The following is a 25,066-nucleotide window of genomic DNA, read 5'->3' on the forward strand; positions in this document are numbered from 1 at the left end:
GTGACGGCTGGCGCTGCAACTGCCTGCGCTTCAGGAACTCAGGTATAAGCTTGTCAACCAGGACATCCGGCAGCAAATGCAATAATACAGCCAAAAGATAGAGACGATGACCCTAATGCCACTGAAATAAGACTGGGTAGTATGGCTTTCTGCGAATGTCTATTCATAGACCGGTAGACTGGACCCTCCATTGAAATGCCGTTACTCTGAAGGATACCATTCTCCTTAGCTCCTACTCCGGCGGACTCCATGTTGTCGCCTGATATACTTGGTACAGACATCGCTTTGTGGAACATTACGGCCACCTTGGCTGTAATGTTTCCATTGACCCGAATTTGCAAAACGACGCATTAGAATGGAGCGTTACCCGCAATCTTTCGCCCGATTGGCACGATTACCATAGTTAGCGTCAAATTGACAGACGTAGATAATATTCAAGCTTACTGACAATCTTGTCTTCGGGGAGCGAAGACGTCTCACAGTTGCCCAGGCATCTGCGACATTGTTTCATTGTACATGGTATGGAGTCTAATAATGTCCGATACCCCTTGCTTCGATTGCATCATTGAGGCACTCTCAAGCTTCTACTGGCTCGTCGATCTGCGGCTGTGCTGACAGCCGATGCAGCTTTCAGCTATGCGGGGATCAAACGCCCTGGCGGTGATCTGACTACCCAGGAATACCAGGATCAAGGTTACACTGGCTTGGCAGATGTAAGCAGGGCTGAAAATACGATGAAAGAAAATTCCAAGAAGCTTTTCTCTTCATATCATAGATTCTTTTCGCCATACTCCTACGAAACTAGCTTAGTTGTTCAAGATAGCAGTTCCAGCACATCTAACACAATGCGTCAGGAGGTATGTTGACTCACAGGGTAAGAGCTTCAAGTTCAATACTGATGATGTTATAGGATAGCGTCGAGGGCAACGATACTCGAGTAGGACAAGTCAGAGAGGGAGTCGGAGCTCAACGAGGCACGTTGAAGGCTGAATTACCCGCGTTGCTAAGTGGCCCGGTTGGCCCTCTCATCCTAGCTGCTGGTCCTACAATTATCTACACGATATTGTTTTTAGTTCTTTTTTTTATCCTTCGTCGACGCATCCCGAGAATATACTCCCCCAAAAGCATCAACCCATTATATAGGTGAGGAACTCCATGGAAACCCCGAGATAGTCATGCTTACTATAATAGGTCATCTGCGTTTGGACTACCAACTGGCTGGTTTTCCTCCTTTCGCGCCCCAGATTCCTACATTATTGCGAGATGCTCTTTAGACGGGTTTCTGTTTCTGCGATATCTAAGAGTTCTAAGTCTTATCTGCTTCATTGGTATTGTCCTCACTTGGCCAGTCATCCTTCCGATACACGCAACGGGTTCAGAATGGCCACTTCTCAATTCTTTAACCATACTGAATCTGAAGAACCATGACCAGCTTTATGCTCATGTAGTCATATCATGGATCTTTACTGGTAAGCTCCTTATCGTCTCGAGCCTGACAGGTCTGACTAGAGCCCAGTCCTTGTCCTATATATCGTATGGCGGGAACACCTTTACTACATTAACTTACGACATTTCTACCTGTCAAAATCAGGCTACTACGAGCGAAGGACATCCAGAACTATCCTGATAACCTCCATTCCTGAACACTGTCTGAATGAAAAAGTCTTCCAAAAGCTCTTTGGCCACTCACTGGTTCAATGTTCGATACCACAAGCCTTACGGCGATTGAGAAAACTAGTCAAGAAGAGGGAGAAAAGAGCGCGGCAATTGCAAGAGGAAGAGGTTGCCCTCATCAACGAATACAACCGTGGAAGACCATCTCGAATACGGTCGATTCTACCCAGTCTCAACTGGATGAGACGAACACGATCTAGCGAGCCTGATGTGGAGAAGGCTGGATTTTTCCAAAGGAGAGCTCCAAAAACAAAAGACGTCGATATTCAAATATCAAGCCACGAAAGTTCAAACCTAGCTTTTGAGCCGCCCAGCCCCGAACCTGGTAAGATCAAGTCTACTCGATCGGATTTGCATCTCCTCAACCAACAAATCGACAAATTACGCCAGCAATACCAAGCTAGCCAAGGAAAGCACCTGAATACAGCATTTATCGAATTTGACTCTTTTGCTAGTGCTCAGGCCGCATTTCAATCAATTCCACAGCATCAACCACTTCAAATGTGCCGACAAGTCATGGGCGTCAAGCCTGGTGAGATTGTTTGGAGCTCTCTTAGGATCAAATGGTGGGAGCGCCTTCTACGAGAATTCGTGGTAACCATTGTGATCGGGGGATGTGTTATTGTCTGGATCATGCCAATTACTCTTGTAGTGTCAGTGACATCTGCACCAATGGTGGGTAGAGTGGATGGTATTTCAGAGCTTCCTCAGCTAGCGGTCAACGCCATATCTGGTTTGGGACGAGCCCTTCTACTGTAGATCTTACTCGAATTTGTTCCACTTCTCATGAGGATATGTGCCAAGTTCGCAGGGGTCACTACTCTAACTGGCATCGAACACTTCGTTCACAAAAGATACTTCATCTTCCAAACGCTACAAATCTTTATAGGTCCAATGCTCCGATCGTCGCCCATTACGTATTTCAGCGACATCACTTTCTTGCAGCAACAGGTGCCCGAGGTTTCTATCCTTTACATGTCATATATCTTGGTTCGGTGCCTCTCAGCTGGTGCCACTGAGCTCATTCAGCTATGGCAGCTGTTTATCAACATGGTTCGAAGGGGACGTCCTGGGACACCTCGAACGACTTATGAGAAGTTTTACGAACTCAATGTAGTTCATTGGGGTAGTGTTTATCCTGTTATGACAACGATTGGGGTTATCGGTAAGTCTATCATGGAACATAGACATCATGTAACATTAACGTTCCGCAGCTATTACCTATGCCTGCATTGCTCCGCTTGTCCTTGTCTTTGCACTGACGGGCCTCGGATTTGTATACTTTGTTTATAAGTATACCTTGGTTCATATATATGATACCGAAACTCTGGACACGACTGGACGGTTTTACCCTCGAGCAATGATGCATATAATGCTAGGGTTATATTTAGCCCAGGCGTATTTAATTCTGGTGTTTCTCAGATATGGCGCGTGGGTCCAGTTCTCTCTGCTCGTGTTGCTGGCTGTTTTTACTATCTTCATTCACCTGTCCCTACGAAAAGCTATGAATCCTTGCATTGATAACTTTAGCACGCTCGATCATGACGGTGCATCTAAGAGGTTTCACCAGGGCGAAAATAATGCGGCTAGAGGCGTTGACCAATATGGATCATCTTCAAGCGTTGCGACTTCAACAGAGACTATGTGGGATCTTCCGCCATCAACCTTCAACAAGAGATTTTGGAGCACTCAACAAAAGGTCAAACACCGTATGTGTGGAAGCTGGTTCCGAATATCGGCTTTTGGGGATTTTCAGAATCAAGTGTCACCAAACCATACTGAGGATGAGTTCATGGCCTTGTACGGGTCAAGTTGTTATCAGCCTCCAGAGACATGGCTTCCGAAACCAAAACTCTGGCTTCCTGAAGATGTTGCTATTGGCAACTGCCTAGAAGTCCTGGATATTGAAGAACCTCTGCCAATATCGCATGATGGAGCACAGTTAGATGAAACAGGTCGAGTGAAGTTCGATCTGGAGCTTGCTCCATTTCATGATGATCTTTTGTTCTATCGTCATCTCCATTATATCTTATAGCTATACAGCACAATAACATATAAAGCTAACTACCTAGTCTAACTGCCAACTATCTCTATCCTGACAAAATCTCATTATTATTACGCGGCCTGATGAATAACCAGCAGCCAGCGTTGATTTATTAACAGCCGAAAACAAAGGACGATAACTAAGAGGGAGCCATAGCACCTTTTCGCCATTTCTCAAAATCCATTCTCCATCAATCTTAATACAGTGAGCGGACCCATCAGAATCTGGTAAGGCAGTTATGCCAAGTGACTCTGCATCAATCCTAGGCGTTGTGTTTGGTACTTTTAAGTTCAGAACACCGATGTCCGTGTAGAGTAGTGATTTTGTCCGTAAACCGAAAGATAGATTATATAGTGTTGTACCGACGTAGATCATGTGTAGACATATGCATTTTTCCAAATCCCAGACCCTGACATGGTAATCGTACGAGCCTGACGCTAGATATTGGGAATCCGCTGAGAAGGCTAGTGATGATATTCGTTTGGTATGTCCATGTAGCATTTTGAGTTTGTGGTCCTCGATCGTCCAAATTCTAATCGTCGCGTCGTCTGAGCCGGTTGCGAGATTGTCGGCTGAGAGGGCTACCGAACATACTAGATGGTTTTGCTCAAATGAATCCAAGCATTCACCCGTTGCCGCATCCCAGATCTTGGCTGTGCTTCCACTGTTTCCGCTTGAACATGATACAAGATATCGATCATCCGCCGAGAAGGCCACCGACGATACCATTCCATCATCCTCGAGTGTATAGATGCATGTACCAGCCACAGTATCCCAGACCTTAATTATGTGATCCATTGAGCATGAAACTAAGCACTTGCCGTCTCCTGAAAAGGTCACCGAGTCTATTACACTGCGATGGCCTCGAAGTGTTTGTAGGCATGTTCCTGTTTCAGTATCCCAGACTTTGACAGTAGTATCGATTGATGCTGATGCGACTCGCGAGCCAGCTGCCGAAATAGCGATAGTGGTCACGCTCCCATCATGATCTGTAACTATTGGCGGGCATTTGTCAATTGATACAGCCCAGATTTTGACTGAACCATCCTCTGAGCCCGATATGAGATGCTGCCCATCAGCCGTGAAGGCAACGGAGGTTACTGACCCTTCAGGGCCCTTCATTGTCTGTAGCATTGTGCCGGTTCCTGCATCGAAGAGCTGTATCACGGCCTCGGACGTCCCACAAGCGAGATATTCGCAATCTGCTGAGAAAGCTATCGCCCGCCCTAAATCTAAGGAGATTTCCAATATCGGAAGACCAGAGCCTGTCGCCGCGTCCCAGATTTTGATCCCATCATACTGCGAGACTGAAGCAAGGCGTTTACTATCTGGCGCGAAGGCTACTGAACATACTGTACCATCGTGACCCTGTAGTGTCTGTAGGCATGAGAATGATTTCATGTCCCAGATCTTAACAGTACTATCAGCCGACCCTGACACAAGACGGCCGTTGTTTGGCGAGAAGGCTATTGAGTGAACCGCTCCAGTGTGGCCTTTAAAAGTCTTCAGACATTTTCCTGTTTTTGAACTCCAGATCTTAATTGTCTGATCAGAAGATCCCGATGCAAGATATTGACCATCTGGAGAGGAAGCCACTGAAGCCACGAATCTGTCGTGACCCTCTAGCGTTTGTAGACATAATCCTGTTTTTGTGTCCCATATCTTAATAGTGTATAGGGTCGATGCGAGACGTTTTCCATCTGGCAGGAAGGCGACAGAAAAGATAGGGCCCTCATGACCCTCTAGAGTATGTCGACATACGCCTGTTGCTATATCCCATATTTTAACTGTCCGATCGCGTCCAACCGATGCAATAAGCCGACCGTCTGGTGAGACGGCCACCGATACTTCTCCACGGCCATGGCCCTCAAGGGTTTGTATGCAATTGTCCCAGTTCTTGTCCATTTTTGGCTTCAGTACCATCCAGTTCGGCTCTTCATCTTTGAATAGCTCACGAATGAAGCTAGACTCTGGACTAAAGACTAGTGCTGAGGCATAAGCTTGCAATGGGGCGATCTCGATCGATCTCCTATGGGTGAGCATAAAACGGCGCGCATCTCGAAGCAGTATCGTCACTGGGAATGGTGCGGTGAATCTCTAGGTATGATTGTTAGATTGCTTCCAAAATATGCCCTGAACAACTTACAGTAGCCAGTTCCTCGAGCTTGTACATGGCCTTGACTCCCTCTACGGTGTTACTTAAGAGACCGAGAGATTCCAGCCAGTATAAATACTTCTCTTGGATAAATACGTGAATATCGCCACCGTTTCTCAGAGTATCACTGAGCCTGGAGGTTTCAGCGTTGCAAAGATGATCTACCCAATAAACGCAGGAGTATCGAATGAGATCCAGCGGCTTGAGCATATCGGTTGACACGTCATCGATCTTAAACCCCGGATGGCCGAGTTGGCAGATGTCACGTCTCAGAGTCTCAGAAAGTGCCTGCAACGACCTCTCGAAGATAAGCCTATGTTGATATGCAAGACCTGACGGTGAAATCTGGTCTAACGCCCTTTTTATCAAGAAGTCTTTGGCCGACTGATGCAGGAAGTAGATAGTATCTTCCCGGAGTGTCAAGAAAGAACCGCAGCAACCAATGACTTCTGCCAGGTCACCATCATCATCCTCATACTGTGACCCCAAAAGAGTTTTCAACTCAGTTAAGTTAACCGGTCGACGCACAACAGAAGCAAGAGCCAGTATCTCTCTGCATATCTCTGCATCCTGTAGAGAAGAGATATATTCCATCATTCTTCCATACAGCGAGTCAAGTCCCTTCGGAAATTCTTCTAGCCTGAGGCGGGTGTGACGTTTACGCAGCACCTTATTGTCTGAGAGCCCTTGACAAACCAAAGCGACCCATAGGAACGTTCCATCAGCATTGTCAGCTAAATAGCTCTTGACGTCGCTTCTGAGCTTTGCGTCGTATTGCTTGTTTCTAGCCAACTCCTCCACCTTCCAATCGATGAATGTCTCGACGGCCTTGGAAACTGAGTCTTGATTCAATTCAAGCTGAAGTCTGACTTTCTGAGTGGAACGATCTAGCATCTGTTCGATTTCCAGCCAGTTACGGCTAGTCACGATCCACTTGACATTACTAGACCTGATTATCAAGTCAAGAAGCTTCTCTTGGTCTGTTGTACACTCGTCAAGAGCATCAACAATCAGGAGAACGCCATCTAGTAGTGGGTCCTCGATCATTGCCTTGAAGATCTTGGAGAGAGCTTGCCATGCATTACCATCCTCAAAGAGCTGCTTGCCCGCATGATCATGCTTCTCCTCGATGTAAGAGATAAGCGGAGGACATTTAACAAGAAGCAAGTAGATCAGACCACGGAGCACGGCTGTCGCGTTACTCAATCGTGCTTCAGTGGCTTGACAAAAGAAGTAGGACAAGAGACAATGCTCTTTCTCAAATTCATTGATGAGCCCACATAGCAACATTGTTTTACCCTTGCCAGGGTCGCCTTTGATCCAAAGAAGCTCACTCTGGGAAGCATTATACCATTCTTTAAATTTGTCGTTCTCAAGAATCCAGCGGTACGCATCTTCCAGCAGTCCACCTTTCGTATCTTCGATACGGCTTTTGTCATCACGAGGATCAGTCTCGCGCAGATCGCGCAAAATCTTGCTGTACTTTTCGTTCTGAAGCCAATCGTCCTGTTCTTGGACACTCTCCGGTGTGCTTGCAGAGATTTCTTCTGTAGGAGGGAGCTTTTCCAGGAATTCTCTTGCAAATGCGGCAGCGGTGGCGGCAGCATATTCTTGCCATTCCTTGCTCTTATGAGAGTCAGAATAATCACAGATTCCCCGTACTGACAGACAGGGGCATATATCGTTAAGGCCAGCCGCTTCCATCTCGAAACAAATGGCATTGAGTTCCTGGGAGACCTTGTCGCGAACTGTTGAGCTTTTTATAACTTGATTTCCTGAGGCGATGGTACCATAATAGATATATGGATTAGCTGTATTCCGCTCGCTTCTCCGTTTCAGTGCCGAAGGGCTGCATTCATCGCAGCTTTGTGCTCGAGATTTGTGCTGGTATGCTGAAGAGAAGAGACGATCCGCTGTAGTTGGGCGGGCGTAGGCTGGATACGCTTTGAACTTTTCTTCCAATATGAGGGGAATCCGGCTGCTATGCGGTTGATGCTCCGCTTGTAGGCACGATAAAGCTTTGCCAATCAGATGGGCCAAAGTCCTCGGGACTGCAGTATGTTGGATTCGCCCAGTTCCCATGATCTTCCCAAGATCGTGCTGCACCACGCGAGTACCAACAACTATGTCGCCTAAACGAATGTCAAAGTCCTCCCCAGGGACCCCGCCGCCAATCCCAACCATGAGGCTAAGATAAATGGATGTGAAGGTGCGGGTAAGATTGGTCAAGACGTTTACCGCATTATTCGTTCCATACTCATTGGTTGGCAAACACGCAATAGCGATATTGTGGCACCCTATGTTGCCAAGTATATACGAATTGGTGTCGTTCTTCTGCCTGTGTAAGGGTTCATGGACATCGTCCAACACAGCTCGAGCTGCGGTCATTTCCTTTGGCAGTGCACAGATCCAAGCGATTGTATATCGTTCATAGGAAGCGGTGCATCTTCTCTGCGACTTGTGATCTCTATGGTCTACCTCACTCCTCAGGGTCAGGCGACGTTTCTGAGGCTGATAAGCCATGATTTCGGGGTGGAGTGAGCACTGAGAACGTGTAGGCCTATTGCTCCTGAACGCCCTCTAACGGTATGAGCAGGTAGAGGTCTTTCGCGCACGTTGTCAGAGGATGTAGAGGTTATGAAATCGTAGGGTCTGGTGCAAAATGCAAAGCGAAGCAAGAGATGTCAGACGAAGAAGGCGGGGCAAGATGGGACAGGGAATCTGCATGTCTTAGAGGCACAGCCACCACCTGTTTTTTGAGGCCCCCAACGAATGTGCGAGAGACCTGATAGGCCTGCACCGGTACCCCTGTAAGTGGCTTGGAGGGTTAGAGCCTTAAACATAAGGCTGGCGCTTGAGGTCCAAGTTATCTGTGCTGATATATATAAAGATTATAATAAAGTGTAATCTTTATTGTGTCATCAATTTCTACAGTCATTTCTAACCTCTCTTACCATATTGGAGTTCTCTGTAACTAAGTCATATCTTACCTAGAGTAATTGTGTTTATATTTTGACCTACTGGCATAATATCGAGATATACTTGAAGATATTTATTATGTTTTAAATGACCAAATGGGGCACTGTTGGATTGCAGCCCTGCTTGGCCAGGCTGTGATTACTATCGTTGCTGCACACAGCAACGCAAGACTGTAGCGCCTTTCTCAAGCCTCTTTCACAGCCATAATTCTGATATCTTATTGAAGATGAAATCCTTGCCGCATTAATGCCTAATAACTGAGAGGCTATATGTATGTGTTGCCTTCCTTGAAAATATTTAGGCCCTGCGATTACTTCAACACCACCAGCTTTCAACTCATATAATATTTATCTCTCATGATCAGAGGCCGTGGCATATTACGATGGAACACCATTTTAGCCCTGATGAACTTTATGAAGACCCAACTGTCATCCAGTCTATCAAAGATTGGCTCTCAACCTGCGACACTCGACACATTGGTACCTGTTACAAGCCATGTTCGCCCCAAAGCAACAAACAGAAAACTTTCTGGTTGATTGACGTCAAAGACCGATGCTTAGTACGAGGAAGCAGTTCAGCCGACTACCTCGCTCTCAGTTACACTTGGCGCAACAAGACAAGCGAGATGGTCAGCGGGGCTGAGTTGCAGCTGCTCCGTACCAACATCGACTTGCTGACTTCAGCCAACGCACTGGACCAACAGAGGCCGAAGATACCAAAAGTCATCCTGGATGCCATGGAGTTGACGAGCGCGATTGGTCAAAGGTATTTGTGGGTGGATAGATTCTGTATTATCCAAGATGATCCTGAAAAGGCACTAGAGTTTGCATCAATGGACCGCGTCTATTCTGGTGCCTACCTGACAATAATAGCCGCAGCAGACTATGGAATGCTCTCTAGACCTTAACAGACTATTTATAGTCCGAAATTCATGCCGGCCCGGACTACCCGGACTATTTATCCAGTTACTTATTACAGGAATGCTGCTGGAGCTTACAACACTAATAGAGAAGATCGCATCAGGTATTACTATGAGGAAGTTTCGTTATCCAAGTGGGGGAAAAGAGCCTGGACAAACCAGGAATACATTCTAAGCAGACGGGTTGTCTTCTTCCTGGATACTCGGATATTCTGGCAATGCGAGTGCGCACTTTGGGACTCACAAGTTCTTCGGCCGGAAGAGGGCGATCGTACACAGGCTAAGATGTTATTGGACTTGGCAACAATGAGGCAATTTCTAGTGCCGACTTCACCTGACTTTGGGATGTATGTGGACTTGGTCTGCCCCTATAACGGACGGGAGTTATCATATGCGGAAGATGGTCTCTCAGCATGCCAGGGAATCTTAAGTCGCCTGGCTCCCGCGTTCCCAGGGGGCTTTCCATTCGGGCTTCCTAGACTTTACCTGGACTATGCACTTCTCTGGCAGCCGTTGAAAAGCAGTTGCTACAAGAGCGGACACTCAGCCCGAAGACCTTCGCTTCCCTCCTGGGCGTGGTGCGGCTGGCAGTGTTTTGTTGACCCGCGGAGCTTGCAACTAGCACCGAACATCGACCAAACTAGGCACAACAGAGAAACTACCGAGGCCTGGAAACTGCAAGACTCCGTCGCCTGGGAACTACCGGAAGAAACTCCCGAACTACCTGTATTGACCTCTAACCTGACTTCGGCTCAGGTGTCTCGAGTCTTCTTTCTTCCCGCAGCCACTTTAGAGATTCGCAAAATGCGATTTCGAAATATACCAGGAAATATGTCAGCCTCTTTGAAAGCTTCCGGGAACCCGGTCCTAACTAAAACATACCTGCACGAAATGCCCAACGTAGTGGTCCTACAAAATTCAAAGGGGAAAGTTGCAGGTCTCCGTATTGCAGGGGATTTCAAGTGTAATCCGGAAGATCCTATCGAACTCACTGCAATATCGAAAGGCAGTGCAAATGGAAGATATTTGCGTACCTGCTTTGAGGAGAAATTGTTGCAGAAAAGTACGTATGCGACCAGCGGGAAGGGGTTGTGGCCATTCAAGCATAGGGATGCGAATGGGATGCATTTCAACGCTGCATATATTTCTGCTGGGCGATGATTTATTAGTGATGATCAAGAAGACTTCGACAGAACCCATGTGGTCCGTGCTCAAGAACATTACAAGAAGCATCTAAAACTTGTAGAGTATAAGGATGATAAGGAGTACCAGTTCTATAACGTTCTATGGGTTCAGCGCGGCGATAATAATGTGGCATATAGGGCTGGTTACGGACGCGTGTTGGCAGAAGCTTGGGAGAGAAACAATCCAGACAATGTAAGAGTAACTTTAGGGTAGAAGGTTTTTTATTTGATTATAGAGTTTTAATGATATGTTTTCTGCTGAATCGGTCCCGCTGCTTGCTATCTCGTCCTGATAGCTAGATAAGGTACTGTCTTGATTACCAGATAGCGTGGGCTAGGGCGAATGGGATACTGGAGCGTAAGTGTGGGCACGCTAAATGGCTTGAGTCAGGCACCACTGTCGCTCCGAATCCGGACGTATTTAGCTCTTCCTTCCCCACAAACCCAGCTCTGACCATGCTCCTACATACTCTCGTATGATGACCATTCCTTGCCTATGATACAGCAGTATCAACCAACATAGCAAAAACTTGACAACCCTATTGACGTATCTAGTGCGCTCAGAATGTCCAGCGGGGCTCGGTCACGCAGTGGGTGCGCTGCATGCAAGTCTCAACGGGTAAATACCCTCACCATACCATTTGCGACCATACAGAAGCGCGCTGACAGGATTCATCGTGACAGCTGAAATGCGATGAGACTTGGCCATCTTGCGGAAGATGTACTCGCCTCGGTATGAACTGCTCTGGGCCCATCATCCGTCTGAGATGGTCACAGAAGCACCAAGCACGTCCCGATAACAGAATCCAAAAGCGAACAACACATACGAAGCACTCCTCGGCGACTAGTCACTCTGCTATTCCAGATCAGCCGGAAGCCACTCTCTCGGGTTCAGGCTTCTCTTCATTGCCATCAATATTTGGCTCTCCTGCCATCGAGGGAAGTTATGCCAGCCACGGTGGTGATGACTGGATCGACGAAGCGTTTGGAGGCATGCTGCCCGAGCTCATGTCATTTGGCCTCATACCGAACGCTAGCACGACAACAATCCAGACGCCAGAACTTCTACAAATGGCAGACGATTTCGGCGCAACAGCCGAGTCGGCAGGATTGAGCCCAAAAGAAGCATTACACCAAGAGTGTGATATCCCAACATCACCCATAGCATCTCTACCAATTGATACGAACCGACCGCAAACCGTTTCATCTCAACCAGCTCAGGTTGTAGAGACGCCTCAACCTTACACTTCAACAGTTGTCGATCGACCCTTCAACGATTACAGTACCATTCTTGTCGAGTACTACTTCAAAGACACTGCGGCTATTCTCGCCTTGTACGACAGTGAGATGAACCCATTCCGATCAACGGTCTCTCGCGCATGGGCATCCTCTGAGCTCATATACTGTACACTGCAGAGCATGGCTGCGTCCTTCCTCTCCAACGTCTATCCTCAGTTGCTACGTACCGGACTATATTTCCGACAAAAGGCTATCCATCTTCTGAACGACCTCGACGACTCTGAAATTCATGAGCAGGCGCTCATTGCTTTATTCATGATCGGCGGAACAGCTAGTTGGTTCAATGTCAACGATACTGGTTCAGAGTATTTCCCCCGCCTCAAGAAACATGTACAGAGTCTCAAGACTTCGGGTCGCATGTCGCCAACGGGTCATAGCCAAGCATTTTTTGAGAACACTTTGGCGTGTTGGGAAATGTTTCTAGCCTTTGTGGTCGATGGCGATGAGGATGAGGTTTTCGACTCGCCGCATTTACCACTATTGTAAGTTCACGAGACATCACGGCTGAATGCTTTCTAACTTGGTCAGACCGGCAGACAAAGACCCAGAACCTGGATCGATATTCCCTGTGGTCCAGATACCTCATCCTGTAACCGGAGTCGCGCACGAGATCCACACAACTCTGGCAAGGGTTGGTCGTTTGGTCCGAAGAAATCGTCGTCGCGCCATGTCCAAGCAATTCCTCACACGGGAGAGCATTCTAGAGGCCAATCGCGAAGTTGACGAAGCAGCGGAATTGGAAGTATTTCTCACCAACCTGCAAGTTCCGTTAGAGTCGGCGATAGTGCAAACGGGCGACTCACAGACACCGACTTGGCATCTCACGGCACTTGCAGAAGTATATCGCTTTGTTGGCCTTATTCAGCTATATCACGTCTTTCCCGACACCCTAGTATCGAGGATGAACCTCCAGAACTCACATGCTGGGGGGGAAGTCACCGAAATATCCGCGCATGAAGCGGAGGAGAGACTGAGACAGTTCACGCTCAAGGCCGTCGAGATCCTCCGCTCAATACCGGCTGAGTCTGGGACCAAGGACTTTCATCCATTTTTGATCGTTGCTGTCTGCAGTGCGCTTACAATTCCGGTTGTTGAAGTGTCAGCTTCTCCGCAGAGCATGGCGGGTTTGGGAAACTCGTTGGCTCTAGTGGCGGCTGAAGTTCACCGGGCGCGGGGTTTTCTGAGGGGTCGACTACAGCTTCTGTTGCATTCTCTACCAAAAAACCCAATCCAGCGGTGTATTGACATTGTTGAAGCTACTTGGGCAGAGACAGATAATCGGCATGGGAGTTCGGGACGACCTGCGTACTGGATGGATGTGATGATGCAGAACAATTGGGAGACTTTTATGGCATGATCGGCATTGGTTCCTATGCAAAAGATGAACAGTATTGTCAGCCATCATTTGGGAAATGCGAAATGCCTCAATTCAGAGATGTCTCGATCGCTTATTCTAACTGTAACAGGTACAAAATGTGACATAAGGAAGCAACGTGAATGTCATGCCAAAGATCGTCTCTGGAATGGAGGTACGAAGTGCACTACCCACCTACCCCAGTGCAGAAGGCGACTAGCCTGGAATATCCTCTTTTAGTAAGTCGTTACGCTCCGCTATACGAGTCGCCCAGTCACAACTCACATGCTTATCAAGCCGGCCGGTTATTTCGACGTTCGGCAGAGGAAATGCTCGCCCATGACCATAAATAAGGCTCTCGTTGATACAAGTAAAATAGAAGAGGCCTAAGTAAGCGAAATTACTCAACGATAATGAGAATCAACCACGTGCTCCCAATTCTCCCCCTCGCCGGGCTGACCCTTGGGTGCAACCACCATCACAACGATAAGAAATGGACTGCTGAAGAGTTGGCTGAGCTTGAGGCAAAATGGGGTTTCGACGTGAAGGCTCCCATCTTATAATCGCTCAAAAGATCATGACTGACGATCAGGCAGTGGGCATTCGGTGGTATTGGCACTTTCGCGCACCTGAATCACGTTAAATGCTTGACAGAGCCAACAGAGCCTTACGACATTGCCATTATAGGCGCTCCATTCGACACCGCTGTGACGTATCGTCCTGGCGCACGATTCGGTCCACGCAGCATTCGACATGCCTCAGGGCGCCAGCACTCCCTTCGCGGCTACAATCCCCGAGCAGACATCAATCCATATCAAAACTGGGCTAAGATCGTGGACTGCGGAGATATCCCCATAACACCTATCGATAACGATATTGCCCAGAAGCAGATGACGCTGGCGCTGGAGCAATTGGGAATGCGTAGAACTGTGTCATCTATATCTTCGAAGCCCAAGCTCTTCACGCTCGGTGGCGATCACAGCTTGACTTTGCCGGCCCTTAGGGCATTGAAGAAGGTCTATGGAGATCGTGAGATCCAAGTCCTTCATTTCGATGGTATGTGAGCAGGCCTCAACATGTATGTTTCTTGCTGACGCATACAGCCCACCTGGACACTTGGAATCCTCACGCATATCCCTCTTACTGGGGAACAACACCATTCAACCATGGATCCATGTTCTGGCTAGCCAACCAGGAAGGGCTTCTGTCCAACTCATCATCCCATCCTTCGGTCCACGCTGGCTTGCGAACACGGCTCACGGGCATACAAGACAACGAAGACGATACTGCGCAGAATTGGATCAGATTCTCCGCTGATGATATCGACAAAATTGGTACTCAAGGCATAATCGATGGCATAATGAAGATTCTAGGCACCGAGAATCTGGTCTATCTATCAGTAGATATTGACGTACTTGATCCAGCCTTTGCGCCAGGAACTGGCACGCCTGAGCCAGGTGGTTGGTCTACCAGAGAGTTTATTAATATCTTGAGAGGTATTGAAGGTCTGAACCTGGTTGGCGCTGATGTTGTAGAGGTTTCGCCTATCTACCAGGGGGCCGGTGAAGAGACGACTTTTGCGGCTGCACAGGTCGTTTATGAGATTTTAACGTCTATGGTTAAGAGAGGACTACAGGACCTAGGAAGATCAGACAAGGCTACTAAGGATGAGCTATGATTCGATATGCTCAACTGGTCGCCACTATTAACACAAGTGCAATTGGACATCTGAGTCGAAGTGAAATGACATTTGAACACATTGTTAAAAACAGCATTACAGCTTATTGTATATTCAGTGTAAAGAAATCAAAGGAATAAATATTTAAATAAATACTCTAAAGCTTGAAGTGAAAGTAAATGATGTTTTTGATCTTTTGAGTTCCTGAAATAATTGGCAGATAAAATCATAAACAAATAGCTGTTGAGAGGGTAATGCAGGGTAAACATTTTCTTCTCAAGGCCCGGGCAAGCAGCTGCTCTTTACGATAACAGCCTTAGACCAAACTCACAATTATTTATCATTTTCAATCCAACCATTCTGCCCTTCGAGCTCCGTCGGTGCTACGGGTAGCCTCTGGCTCAGAATGCTGCCACCTGATGAGCCAACAAATTACCGGTACGAAGTAGTAGGGCGTGATCGCCAACAAAATTACCCTTTTGAGCTATTTCAGGCGGTCCCGCAACTCCAGTAGCGTAAGCGGTCCAAACCCCGCTTGTTGGCCATCCCTGTAAAGCCTGTTGCAAGTCTTGCTTCATTGGGCAAAACGAAGCTAGTCTGCGGGCCAGGACAGCCAAGCTAATCGATCCGAATTACCGTCTTTGAGCTCAAGAGATAACGAACAACAGCAAGAAGAGGCGCGTGATTGTCCAGCCAAGTACTCTTCCGACTTGGCGGAATAGTCATATCTTGAACCAACGCAAACGATCGTGTCAGTGGCAAAGAAGTCGCATCAGCCAAACAAACGCCTATCACATTGGCTAACCTCGCATGTCCCCTCATTTCCGCCACCAAGTCTCAGCACAGAACATCAATAATGGATCTCGGACTAGATCTTCAAGACAATGTGGTCGTTGTCACGGGCGCAGGTGGACAGATAGGCCAGGTCATTGTCGAAGCCTTTCTAAGCGCTGGCTGTTTCGTCGGTGGCTTCGAAATCGACAAGTCCAAGTTTGTCAAGGAGCATCATAATCTCTTCTGGGTAGCGGTCGACACTACCGATGAGGATGGCATGGCCACTGCGTGGGAGAGCGTTGAAGAACGGTTCAATGCGACTCCTACAGTTTGTGTCTGCGCAGCTGCTGTTGATCTCAGCTTCATCAAGCACCATTCGTCTATTACAAAGATGCCGACAAGTCAATTTCGCAGAATTCTCGATATAGTAAGTTGACATGTTTATTCAGAAGGTTGGAGACGGATCCTGACAATTGAACAGAATACAACAGGAACTTTCATAACGGCAAAGCTATGGCTTCAACACGTAGAGATCATGGCCAAGAAGAGTGATACGAAACCGAATGGCGTAAATGGCTCGCATTCGACATCAGCAATACCATCGAAGAGGAAAGAACGGAACATTTCATTGATAATAATCGGTTCAGAAGCTGGAGACTTTGGAGTCGCCGGTAACCCAGATTACGCAGCAAGCAAAGCGGCAGTACAATTCGGTCTCGTTTTATCTCTAGCCCCAGACGCTGCCCGAGTCCACCCATCAGCGAGGGTCAACTCCATTTCACCTGGAGCAGTAGACACCAAGAGATTCAGTGCGGAGTGCGCGGAGGACAGCTCCGGTACGCTCCAGTGGATCGAGTCCGAGGCGACGGTTGCTCAGAGGAAGGCGGTCGATGTAGAGGGCATTGCCAAGATGTGTTTAGTTCTGGCGAGTGAGAACTGGTCTCCTTCAGTTACTGGACAGAATGTGAGGCTCAACGGCGGGAAAAGTGGGAAGCTCTTTTGGAACCAGAGTGGTGATGCTTTGTGGTGATCCTGGATCGCTAAGTAAATACATTATTAGTATAATTTGCTGCGAAACAATTGGCCATAATCGTAAAGAATGAGATACAGTTGTATTAAAGGCTCAACTATTCAGTGCTTCCAAGTAAAACTCCGATGAAACGCAAGCCAAGTGACAAAAGGGAGCCATGCACAATCATAGAGAAAACGACATTACGGCTTTATTTCCAAGTTTACGTTACTGCATTTATGACCTAGGCGCCCTTCCCTTCCAAGCCTTCGCTACATCAGTCATGCACTCAAACGTAATCTCCCCTTCAGCAGCGTTACCAGCCTTTCCCTTGAGTTTCGCGACAAACTTGTCAATCATGCCAATAACATGAGATCTACCAGCGCACTCAGGATGCAGAATGAGAGGGAAGATAGATCCGTATCCCGCGCCGGGGCCTTCATCAACAAAGCTCTCATTCTCCCATAGCCATTCAAAGCGGTCTAACCACATCTTTTCAATGACATCTGTACTCACATAACCTTGGGTTGTGGCTGTATGTGGGTAGAAGCATAGCGGTGTAGCATCTTCAGTGTACCAACTACCTGGAATCTCTACGAGCGACGTTTCTGCCTCTTGGGACCCGCGCTCAGGCTGCTCAGTCAAGGCTATGGGCTTCATCCACGTGCTCGCAGGTTGATCGTAGTCTGGAATCGCTGGCCTGGCTTCCGCGAATGTCTTGGGGAGAAAGTAAGGCAAACTGTCATGGGAGTTCAGACTAGCGTCGTAGAGGAACCCGTGTTCCTCCAGTAGGCGAACCGTCGACTCCCTGATCTCGTACAAGGGAGCTCGGTAACCCAAAGGCTTCTTGCCCTGGCAGAGAGAAGTGGCTAGTTCAATGCACTTCAAAAGTATGTCTCGTTCCTGTTGCTCAGATAAAGAGTATGCACCCTCGTGGCTGTAGCCATGGAGGCCGATCTCAGCGCCGCTCGCAACAATGGCTTGTGTCTGCCTGGGGTAACTTTCCATTGAGTGACCTGGAATGAACCAAGAAACATCCTGAGATATGCCATGCTTGCTGAAAACCCTCAATAATCTGTCAACACCGACGTTGCCACCGAAGTGAGCAGCTGAGTAGTCGGCGAGTTTGTTCTCTGGGACATGGCCCGTTCCAATCAGCCCCGAGACCGCGTCAAAGTCAACAGAGAGACAAATTCTCAACCTTCGGCGTTTCTCAGGTGGATTGATGACGGTTGGCAAGGTCACTCGAGGCGTCAAGGAATGGCCCACGGGGTTGGCCTGAAGCTCGTCCTGCGTCTCTCTCCATAGCAAGCGACCTTCCTGGCCTCCATCGACAGATATGCACTGGCCCGTGATATGGCCTGCAGCCCTATGAGAAGCCAAAAACGCCATGCAACGAGCTGCGTCACTTGGCTCAGCAATCTTACGTAGGGCGACAGTCGCTTCTGCCTCAGCCCATCTCTCCTTCGGATCATCCAGTCGATCTCCAATCAATGGAGTGTTGATCCACCCAGGCGCAACAGCGTTTATACGCGCTTTAGAATTGAGCTTCACAATCTCGTTCTTGACGGTTTTGACAAGACCATATTGGAGACCTGCTTTGCCCGACGCATATTCAGCGTGACCAGCCTGTCCAAAGACGCCTGTTTCGGAGCCGGTGACTACAATAGCAACATTTTCCAGCTCCTTGCCAGATTCTTCTTGCGCTTGCTTCATTGATCGAAGGAAGTGTTTGATGGTGAGAAAGGTTCCTCGGACATTGACAGCATAGACGGCGTCCCATTTCTCTGTGTCGATTTCCCAGATCGATGGATGGCTGCTCTCGTCTGTAATGCCAGCATTGGCAATGAGGATCTGGACTGGGCCAAACTTGCTGCTGGCCTCTGCAAATGCCTGCGCAATGGATGATTCGGTTCTCAGGTCACCCGAAACGTGGTGCAGTCTCGTCTTCTGCTCCTTAGAGATTGATAGGTGCTCGGCATTCAATGGGTTCCTATCAAAAGAAGTGACTCGGCATCCATTGGCTGGTCACAAATATTAGCCAGAGTGAATGAATATGGTCCTGGTTGATCAGCCACTTACCAAGGAATTCCTTAACAGCAGCTCCCCCGACCCCTCCGGCTGCGCCTGTGATGAACACATGGCAGTTCTCAAGACCGAGAAACGTCGACGTTGAGCCTTGAAGAGACATCTTCAGGACGTAATATTGCTGACAAGCGAGCAGTCGGTTTGGTGTTCCGTTTACTTGTAGAGTCGCTCCAAATACGGTACTGGAAGCGTAGCTATGCAAGAGAGGGGAGAGAGGAATACCAGCTCAGTTACGTCAGATGTTCTTTACATTCACTACCCTTTCTCACTAGAGCTCAACTAAGCTTCGACGTTGGTAGCCTAATGAGGAAAGACGGGGCGGCTAAGATGTACCCTCGGGGTTGTTGTATCAGCCGCCGACCATCAGCGAACGTCCCCGCGTCGACCTGGAATTTGGCATCATTCCGCTGGGGAAGCATGATTCGATATGTCGGCAATAGATAAGGCCAATCCTATACTAGTAATATCTAGCTAGATTTAGTTTTAGAGAGACGGTAGCATAGATCTCAGAGACCTAGACCAGAATGCTTGCCTGCAATCTTGAGGCTGTTTATCGCTGTTGCTGTACCCCTGCCCGACTCGTAGATGGGCGTCGTAATAACGTGATAGATAAGGCCATGTCTCGGATAGCCTTCAAGTTTCCCATCAGACACCTGGAAGTGGACTCCCTGTATATAACTATAGTCCCAGCTTCTCATGCTCGATCGAATCCGTCATTATCATAAACATCGATCAAATGGAAGTGAACAAATCTCTTGGAAAGAAACACCCTGACAGCACGGCCACCTCAGACAACCACGATGGCTGCTCCGTCGTCGCAGAGCACACGCAGGAGGTACCAGTGAGCTTTGGTCTCCTGTCCCTCACAGGCCTAGGCATCATCATCGGAGTTGTCTGGCCTGCATCCGGCGGTTCAATCCAAGTTGCTATCTTCAATGGCGGATCCCCAGGTATGATGCATACTACCAACGCTAGACTTACGGAAACTGACTTAGCTACAGGTGTTCTATACGAATTCATAGTTGTATCTTTCTTCTACTTCTTCGTCGCTGCATCCCTCGCCGAGCTCGCCAGTGCCATGCCTTCCAGCGCAGGCGTATACTACTGGGCCTCAGTCACTCCAGGCAAACGATATGGTCGTGCCGTCGGATTCTTCGCCGGCTGGTGGAATTATCTTGGTTGGATTTGCGCTGGTGCAAGCATGGCTGCTATATGGAGCAACAGCATCATCCAGATCTACGCATTGAAACATCCCGACTACATCGTCAAAGAAGTTCATGTGTTTGTGGTCTTTGTCATCTCCACATGGCTGGCCTGCTTTTCGGTCTGCTTCGCTGGTCAGGCAATGCCTCTTCTAAATCAGTCCGGCATCTACTGGCTTCTGATCGGCCTGCTTATCACAATCGTGGTTCTTGCAGCTGTACCTCTTCGAAGCGGAGGAAGTGGCCATGCGACTTCATCCTTTGTGTGGCTTGAGTGGCAAGCAGACCTCGGATACCCAAACATCATCGTATTTCTCTGCGGCATGCTGAACGGCGCTTACAGTGTTGGTTGTCCTGCAGCTGTAAGTCATCTAGCTGAGGAAATACCCCGTCCGCAAAGAAACGTGCCTCTTGCGATGGGCCTTCAGGTTATTACGGGATTCATCACGGGCTTCTCTTATCTGATCCCTCTCATGTATTCCATCCACAGCTACGACAGGATCTTTGCGAGTCAATTTCCCCTTGCCGAGATTTACCTTCAAGCAACGGGATCAGCTGATGGGACGATTTGTCTACTCGTGCTTATGCAAACATGCATTGGCCTAACCATCATCGGTCTTTACATCACATGTGGACGAACCTTGTGGACATTGAGCCGGGACGGAGCAACGCCATGGCCATCGGTATTTTCCAACTTCAACACAAAGTTTGACGCACCAATCAATGCCACCATGGCCTCTGCGGTGCTCGTCACCTTAATGGGATGCATTTATGTGGCAAGCAAGACAGCATTCAACGCTATCATCGGATCCTATGTACTCATGTCTTCGTCGGCATATACAGCAGCGGTCTTGCCTCACCTTCTCACAGGCCGGAGAAATGTTGTTTATGGGCCGATACGAATGGGGAGAAAGCTGGGCCTTGTTGTAAACGCGATCGCGAGCGCGTATATGGGGATTGCTTTCGTTATTTACTGCTTGCCCTATTCCTTACCTGTCACTGCTAAGAATATGAACTATGCCTGTCTGGTTTGGGGTGGTTCAACCTTGCTGCTGGGTATCTACTGGATGTGGAAGGGGAGGCATGGGTACATAGGGCCTATCAGGGAGACCAGCAACTAATGTAGAGGCGCCATGATGTTGGCACCTAAGCCATAATAGAGAGTGTTTGATCAGAGCATTGATATGTGCCAACGATAATCAACGGTAACATAAGAACTCGTGTTTCTATTGCTTTACTTATGGGTGACGTGATGAACAGTAGCTCACTTTCTCTTTACCAGAATCAAGGCAACAGCCATCTTGGCCGCCAAAGCCGACAACTCAATTGGCTCTGCACTTTCCTCCAACACCTTGCGAACCTTACTGATCAGGACACGAGCGGGATCTTCTTCTGTCCCCACGAGCTCGGGATTCTCTTTCTGCCAACGACTCACTGAACCAAATGTTCCTACTAATTTCTCTATCTTTTGGATTTGTCGATCCACAGGTTCATCACTGGTACTCTTGCTGCTTTCCTTACTGCCTGCATCAGGGATGAAGCCGTCTTCAGCGGTGAGTACATGGCGGACAGATGATTGCTGATCGTAAAGCTTGGAAGTCTCCGGATCATCCCAGGGCATCGGCAGATCGACATAACCACTTTGAGTGAGATGGGTACCGGCCCTTGAGTAAGGGGCAAGAGCATCCAGAAACTCGGCGAAGATGCATTGAAGTTCGGTGTTGTTGTTGAATGAGCCTATACTCTCTCGGTTAGCAGGTAGCAGAAGCGAGAGAAGTATTCCAACCTACCTGGCTGTCTAAAAACAGTCCATATCGCGACAGTCCCTCCCGGTTTCAATACTTTGGCTGCTGCAGCCCAGAACTTCGGCATATCGAACCAGTGAGCCTCGACATAGTCAGTGAAGGCCAGCGGGGTTAGAAAAATGTACGTACTGCAGTAGCAGCTGTTATCATGTCAATAGACGAATGAGGAATGTTATTCATCTTGTCAATGTCTTCTGCTGCGCTCAGCTTGTATACGATTGGGGCGCCAGTGCGAGCTTTTCCACCAAGACTAGTAGCTGTTGTGATCATGCTTTCCCCCGGATCAACGCCGTAAGCTAGATCGAAGTGAGGCGCGAGTTTCTGAGTCTCTGTCCCAGGCCCACATCCGACATCCAATACACATTCAGTCGCACCATTGGTAGATCTGTGATAGTTGAGGACAAAGTCTATAAGAGTATCGGTGTATCCGAGCCGTCCCACAGCATAGTCTGAAGCTTGGTCGGTAGTGTAGTTTCGAAACGTGACGTCTCGCGGTTCCAATATCTCCGACGTCATGGCTGATAGCGTGTTGTCAGGAAAACTGCTCCGGTGTAATGTCCTACTATTTTGGATTTCCATCAAGGCGGGGAACAGTTTTATAAGCCTCTCGGGCCGGACATCGGGGCATAGAGTAAGCACCGGTTCCGAGTAGATGACGTACCCAACAGATGACACCGTTTTCAACGATATACTGTTGAGTTAATCTTGCCTTTCAGCTATATAGATGCTAATAATCGAAGCCAGGGAATTGTCGCGACAGTAAGGTCAATTGATCTTCATCAATGGCGCAGCTTGGGATTGTCAAAATCCAGAGGGCGCTCCATACATGGCAGCCACCACTAATACACGGGCTGATTATCCGCGACTTCAGGAGCAAAGCGGCTAGCTAGATTGTGAAGGACGAGAATACAGAATACATTATATCCGTAAAAGAAGAATTATCAAGGTTAAGATTATAAATGTCACTAGTGCATAGGCTATTGTGCCGCTAAATGACGCTATTCGATTCTGTAACCGAATGTCGCTATAATCATCTATAGCCTCAAGCCATTTTCAGCTCTAGATTAAAAAAGAAATGATTTCCTCTCAGGAGACAGCGCCACCAGAGAAGCGAGCACTCCATAAAGATGAAATCCCTCTGTTGATTCCTGGCTCCAGATTTCTTTCTTTCTCTCATCCCACTGCTGTCAATTCTTTGACGTCCGATCTTTACCATTCGTCTTGTTTTCTGACCGTAACCATGGTCGCCATTCGCTCCTTTTTGATTCTCTCTGCTGCGGCTGGCATTGCCTCTGCTGGGAAATGCAAGCCTGAAAGCCGGTCGAGCTCCATCGTCCCAGTGGCAAGCAGCACTGGTTCCGCCAGCGTCAGCGTGATTGAGTCTAGTGCTACTCTGGCTGGCACGACCACGGAAACGACCCTTACCAAGTCTGCTACAGAGACTGCTTCTGATGAGACTGCCTCAGCAAGCGGTTCGGCCTCAGCCACGATCGTCGAGTCTTCTACCACTCTGTCCGATACCACCGTTGAAACAAGCATTGCGGAGTCTACTGCTTCCAGCGCCACCTCTGCCGATATCAGCACAACCGAGTCCAAACTCACGACCTTCCTCACCTCTTTTAGCACGTCCAACGCAGACACCACTACCGAAGCTGCAACCACCACTACAGCTGCACCTGGGCCTGTCGTATCATGCCCTTCCGACGTTGATCAATGCCTTGGTACCATGGAGATTCAATGTGACGTGCTCCTTGGAGGATTGAACAGCCCTAGCACTGTCGCTGACATGAACGCATGTGCTCAGCAATGCAACTCCGACACTTCTTGCAGAGCCTTCACATATAATGAGTACATGTATTCATGCTTCATTATCACTACCCAAGAAATCGTTCCCTCCAATGTTGGTGGCTGGGTAGCTGGCATCAAGGGAACGTGCGGCGAAACCACCGAGTCCAGCAGCACAGTCTTTACATCCACTGCCGAGACCACTACAACCGAGGCGGCCACAACCACGACTGCAGCGGCACCGCCGGTGGACAACTGCCCCCCGGAGACTGGCTTCTGCTTCGGCACAGCGGTGCTCCAGTGCGACATTGTTATTAACGATGGTCTGATCTTTTCTGGGGGCGGCAGTCTCACGCAGTGTGCTCAGATCTGTGCAATAGATGATTTATGCACTGGCTTTTCCCATAGACGGTCCGATGGTGCGTGTTATACCAGTCACAACGAGGCTCTTACCTCAACTACGCAAGAGGGATGGGACACCGGTATCTCGTACTCTTGCGCCACTTAGATGCGGCAGGAATAAACATTGACCGCGGTCGACTGTTTAGCTAGTTGTTTTGGTGGTTGGGAGAGTTTGGAATTGACTAGGGGCGGCATCGACGGGAACTATCCGAGGATCGATGCAGTCGAGGGCATAATTGTAATCTTCTTGAACATTATTATACTTGCATTCTATTTACTTGATGTTTACATATATTGAAATAGTCGATACCTTTTTATACTCTCCTGGTCCTGTTTGTATAAACCTATGTCTAGGCAATGATTATAAACACCTCTTTCCCAAGGGCCAGAAAAAGCCTTCCAGCTTATCCCAGACTGGAACTAGGTACCCTATAGACTAATGGCAGGACATCTATGTTTTCACCTTAGCTAACCGAAATAATATGCTGGCAACCGCCCCAAGATCTGGCAAAGTCATTGGGTATGATGTTCGCATGTACCTAACGGCGTCAGGGCCGGGTAACCCGGGTAGCCGGGTCAAGGCAGAGAATGCATTAGTCCTGATGGGATCCCCCGCAATGTCGCTTTCAGACTTTGTAAACGAAAACTTGGGATTCCAATCTCCACAAACTGTGCCGAGGTGCTGACTCGCAGAGGCGCCACGTAAACTCAAAGA

At 48.3% G+C, this 25,066-nt stretch overlaps 8 protein-coding genes across 8 annotated transcripts; 5 read left to right on the forward strand and 3 right to left on the reverse strand.

The window, feature by feature from the left end:
- Positions 1 to 5,058: 5,058 nt before the first annotated feature.
- J7337_010312 (uncharacterized protein) lies at positions 5,059 to 8,057 on the reverse strand (the record flags this gene model as incomplete). Its single annotated transcript, XM_044827897.1, has 3 exons — positions 5,059 to 5,070; positions 5,198 to 5,815; positions 5,865 to 8,057. The coding sequence occupies 3 exons, from the start codon at positions 8,055 to 8,057 to the stop codon at positions 5,059 to 5,061; spliced, it is 2,823 nt and encodes a 940-aa protein (XP_044676451.1).
- A 3,633-nt stretch (positions 8,058 to 11,690) lies between these two features.
- J7337_010313 (uncharacterized protein) lies at positions 11,691 to 13,611 on the forward strand (the record flags this gene model as incomplete). Its single annotated transcript, XM_044827898.1, has 2 exons — positions 11,691 to 12,736; positions 12,783 to 13,611. 2 exons carry the CDS (start codon positions 11,691 to 11,693, stop codon positions 13,609 to 13,611), a joined length of 1,875 nt encoding a protein of 624 aa, XP_044676452.1.
- Positions 13,612 to 14,021: 410 nt separating this feature from the next.
- J7337_010314 (uncharacterized protein) lies at positions 14,022 to 15,286 on the forward strand (the record flags this gene model as incomplete). Its single annotated transcript, XM_044827899.1, has 3 exons — positions 14,022 to 14,150; positions 14,205 to 14,664; positions 14,712 to 15,286. The coding sequence occupies 3 exons, from the start codon at positions 14,022 to 14,024 to the stop codon at positions 15,284 to 15,286; spliced, it is 1,164 nt and encodes a 387-aa protein (XP_044676453.1).
- An 856-nt stretch (positions 15,287 to 16,142) lies between these two features.
- J7337_010315 (uncharacterized protein) lies at positions 16,143 to 17,090 on the forward strand (the record flags this gene model as incomplete). Its single annotated transcript, XM_044827900.1, has 2 exons — positions 16,143 to 16,487; positions 16,542 to 17,090. The coding sequence occupies 2 exons, from the start codon at positions 16,143 to 16,145 to the stop codon at positions 17,088 to 17,090; spliced, it is 894 nt and encodes a 297-aa protein (XP_044676454.1).
- A 216-nt stretch (positions 17,091 to 17,306) lies between these two features.
- J7337_010316 (uncharacterized protein) lies at positions 17,307 to 19,260 on the reverse strand (the record flags this gene model as incomplete). The annotated part of the gene is made up of 2 exons (XM_044827901.1): positions 17,307 to 19,093; positions 19,152 to 19,260. 2 exons carry the CDS (start codon positions 19,258 to 19,260, stop codon positions 17,307 to 17,309), a joined length of 1,896 nt encoding a protein of 631 aa, XP_044676455.1.
- Positions 19,261 to 19,893: 633 nt separating this feature from the next.
- On the forward strand, positions 19,894 to 21,289 carry J7337_010317 (uncharacterized protein; the record flags this gene model as incomplete). Its single annotated transcript, XM_044827902.1, has 3 exons — positions 19,894 to 20,107; positions 20,159 to 21,174; positions 21,230 to 21,289. 3 exons carry the CDS (start codon positions 19,894 to 19,896, stop codon positions 21,287 to 21,289), a joined length of 1,290 nt encoding a protein of 429 aa, XP_044676456.1.
- A 334-nt stretch (positions 21,290 to 21,623) lies between these two features.
- J7337_010318 (uncharacterized protein) lies at positions 21,624 to 22,680 on the reverse strand (the record flags this gene model as incomplete). The annotated part of the gene is made up of 3 exons (XM_044827903.1): positions 21,624 to 22,096; positions 22,150 to 22,246; positions 22,294 to 22,680. The coding sequence occupies 3 exons, from the start codon at positions 22,678 to 22,680 to the stop codon at positions 21,624 to 21,626; spliced, it is 957 nt and encodes a 318-aa protein (XP_044676457.1).
- Positions 22,681 to 23,404: 724 nt separating this feature from the next.
- On the forward strand, positions 23,405 to 24,457 carry J7337_010319 (uncharacterized protein; the record flags this gene model as incomplete). Its single annotated transcript, XM_044827904.1, has 1 exon — positions 23,405 to 24,457. One exon carries the CDS (start codon positions 23,405 to 23,407, stop codon positions 24,455 to 24,457), a length of 1,053 nt encoding a protein of 350 aa, XP_044676458.1.
- Between the last annotated feature and the right edge of the window lie 609 nt (positions 24,458 to 25,066).

The sequence above is a fragment of the Fusarium musae genome, chromosome 8 (genome assembly GCF_019915245.1).
Source record: "Fusarium musae strain F31 chromosome 8, whole genome shotgun sequence".
Lineage (NCBI taxonomy): Eukaryota > Fungi > Ascomycota > Sordariomycetes > Hypocreales > Nectriaceae > Fusarium > Fusarium musae.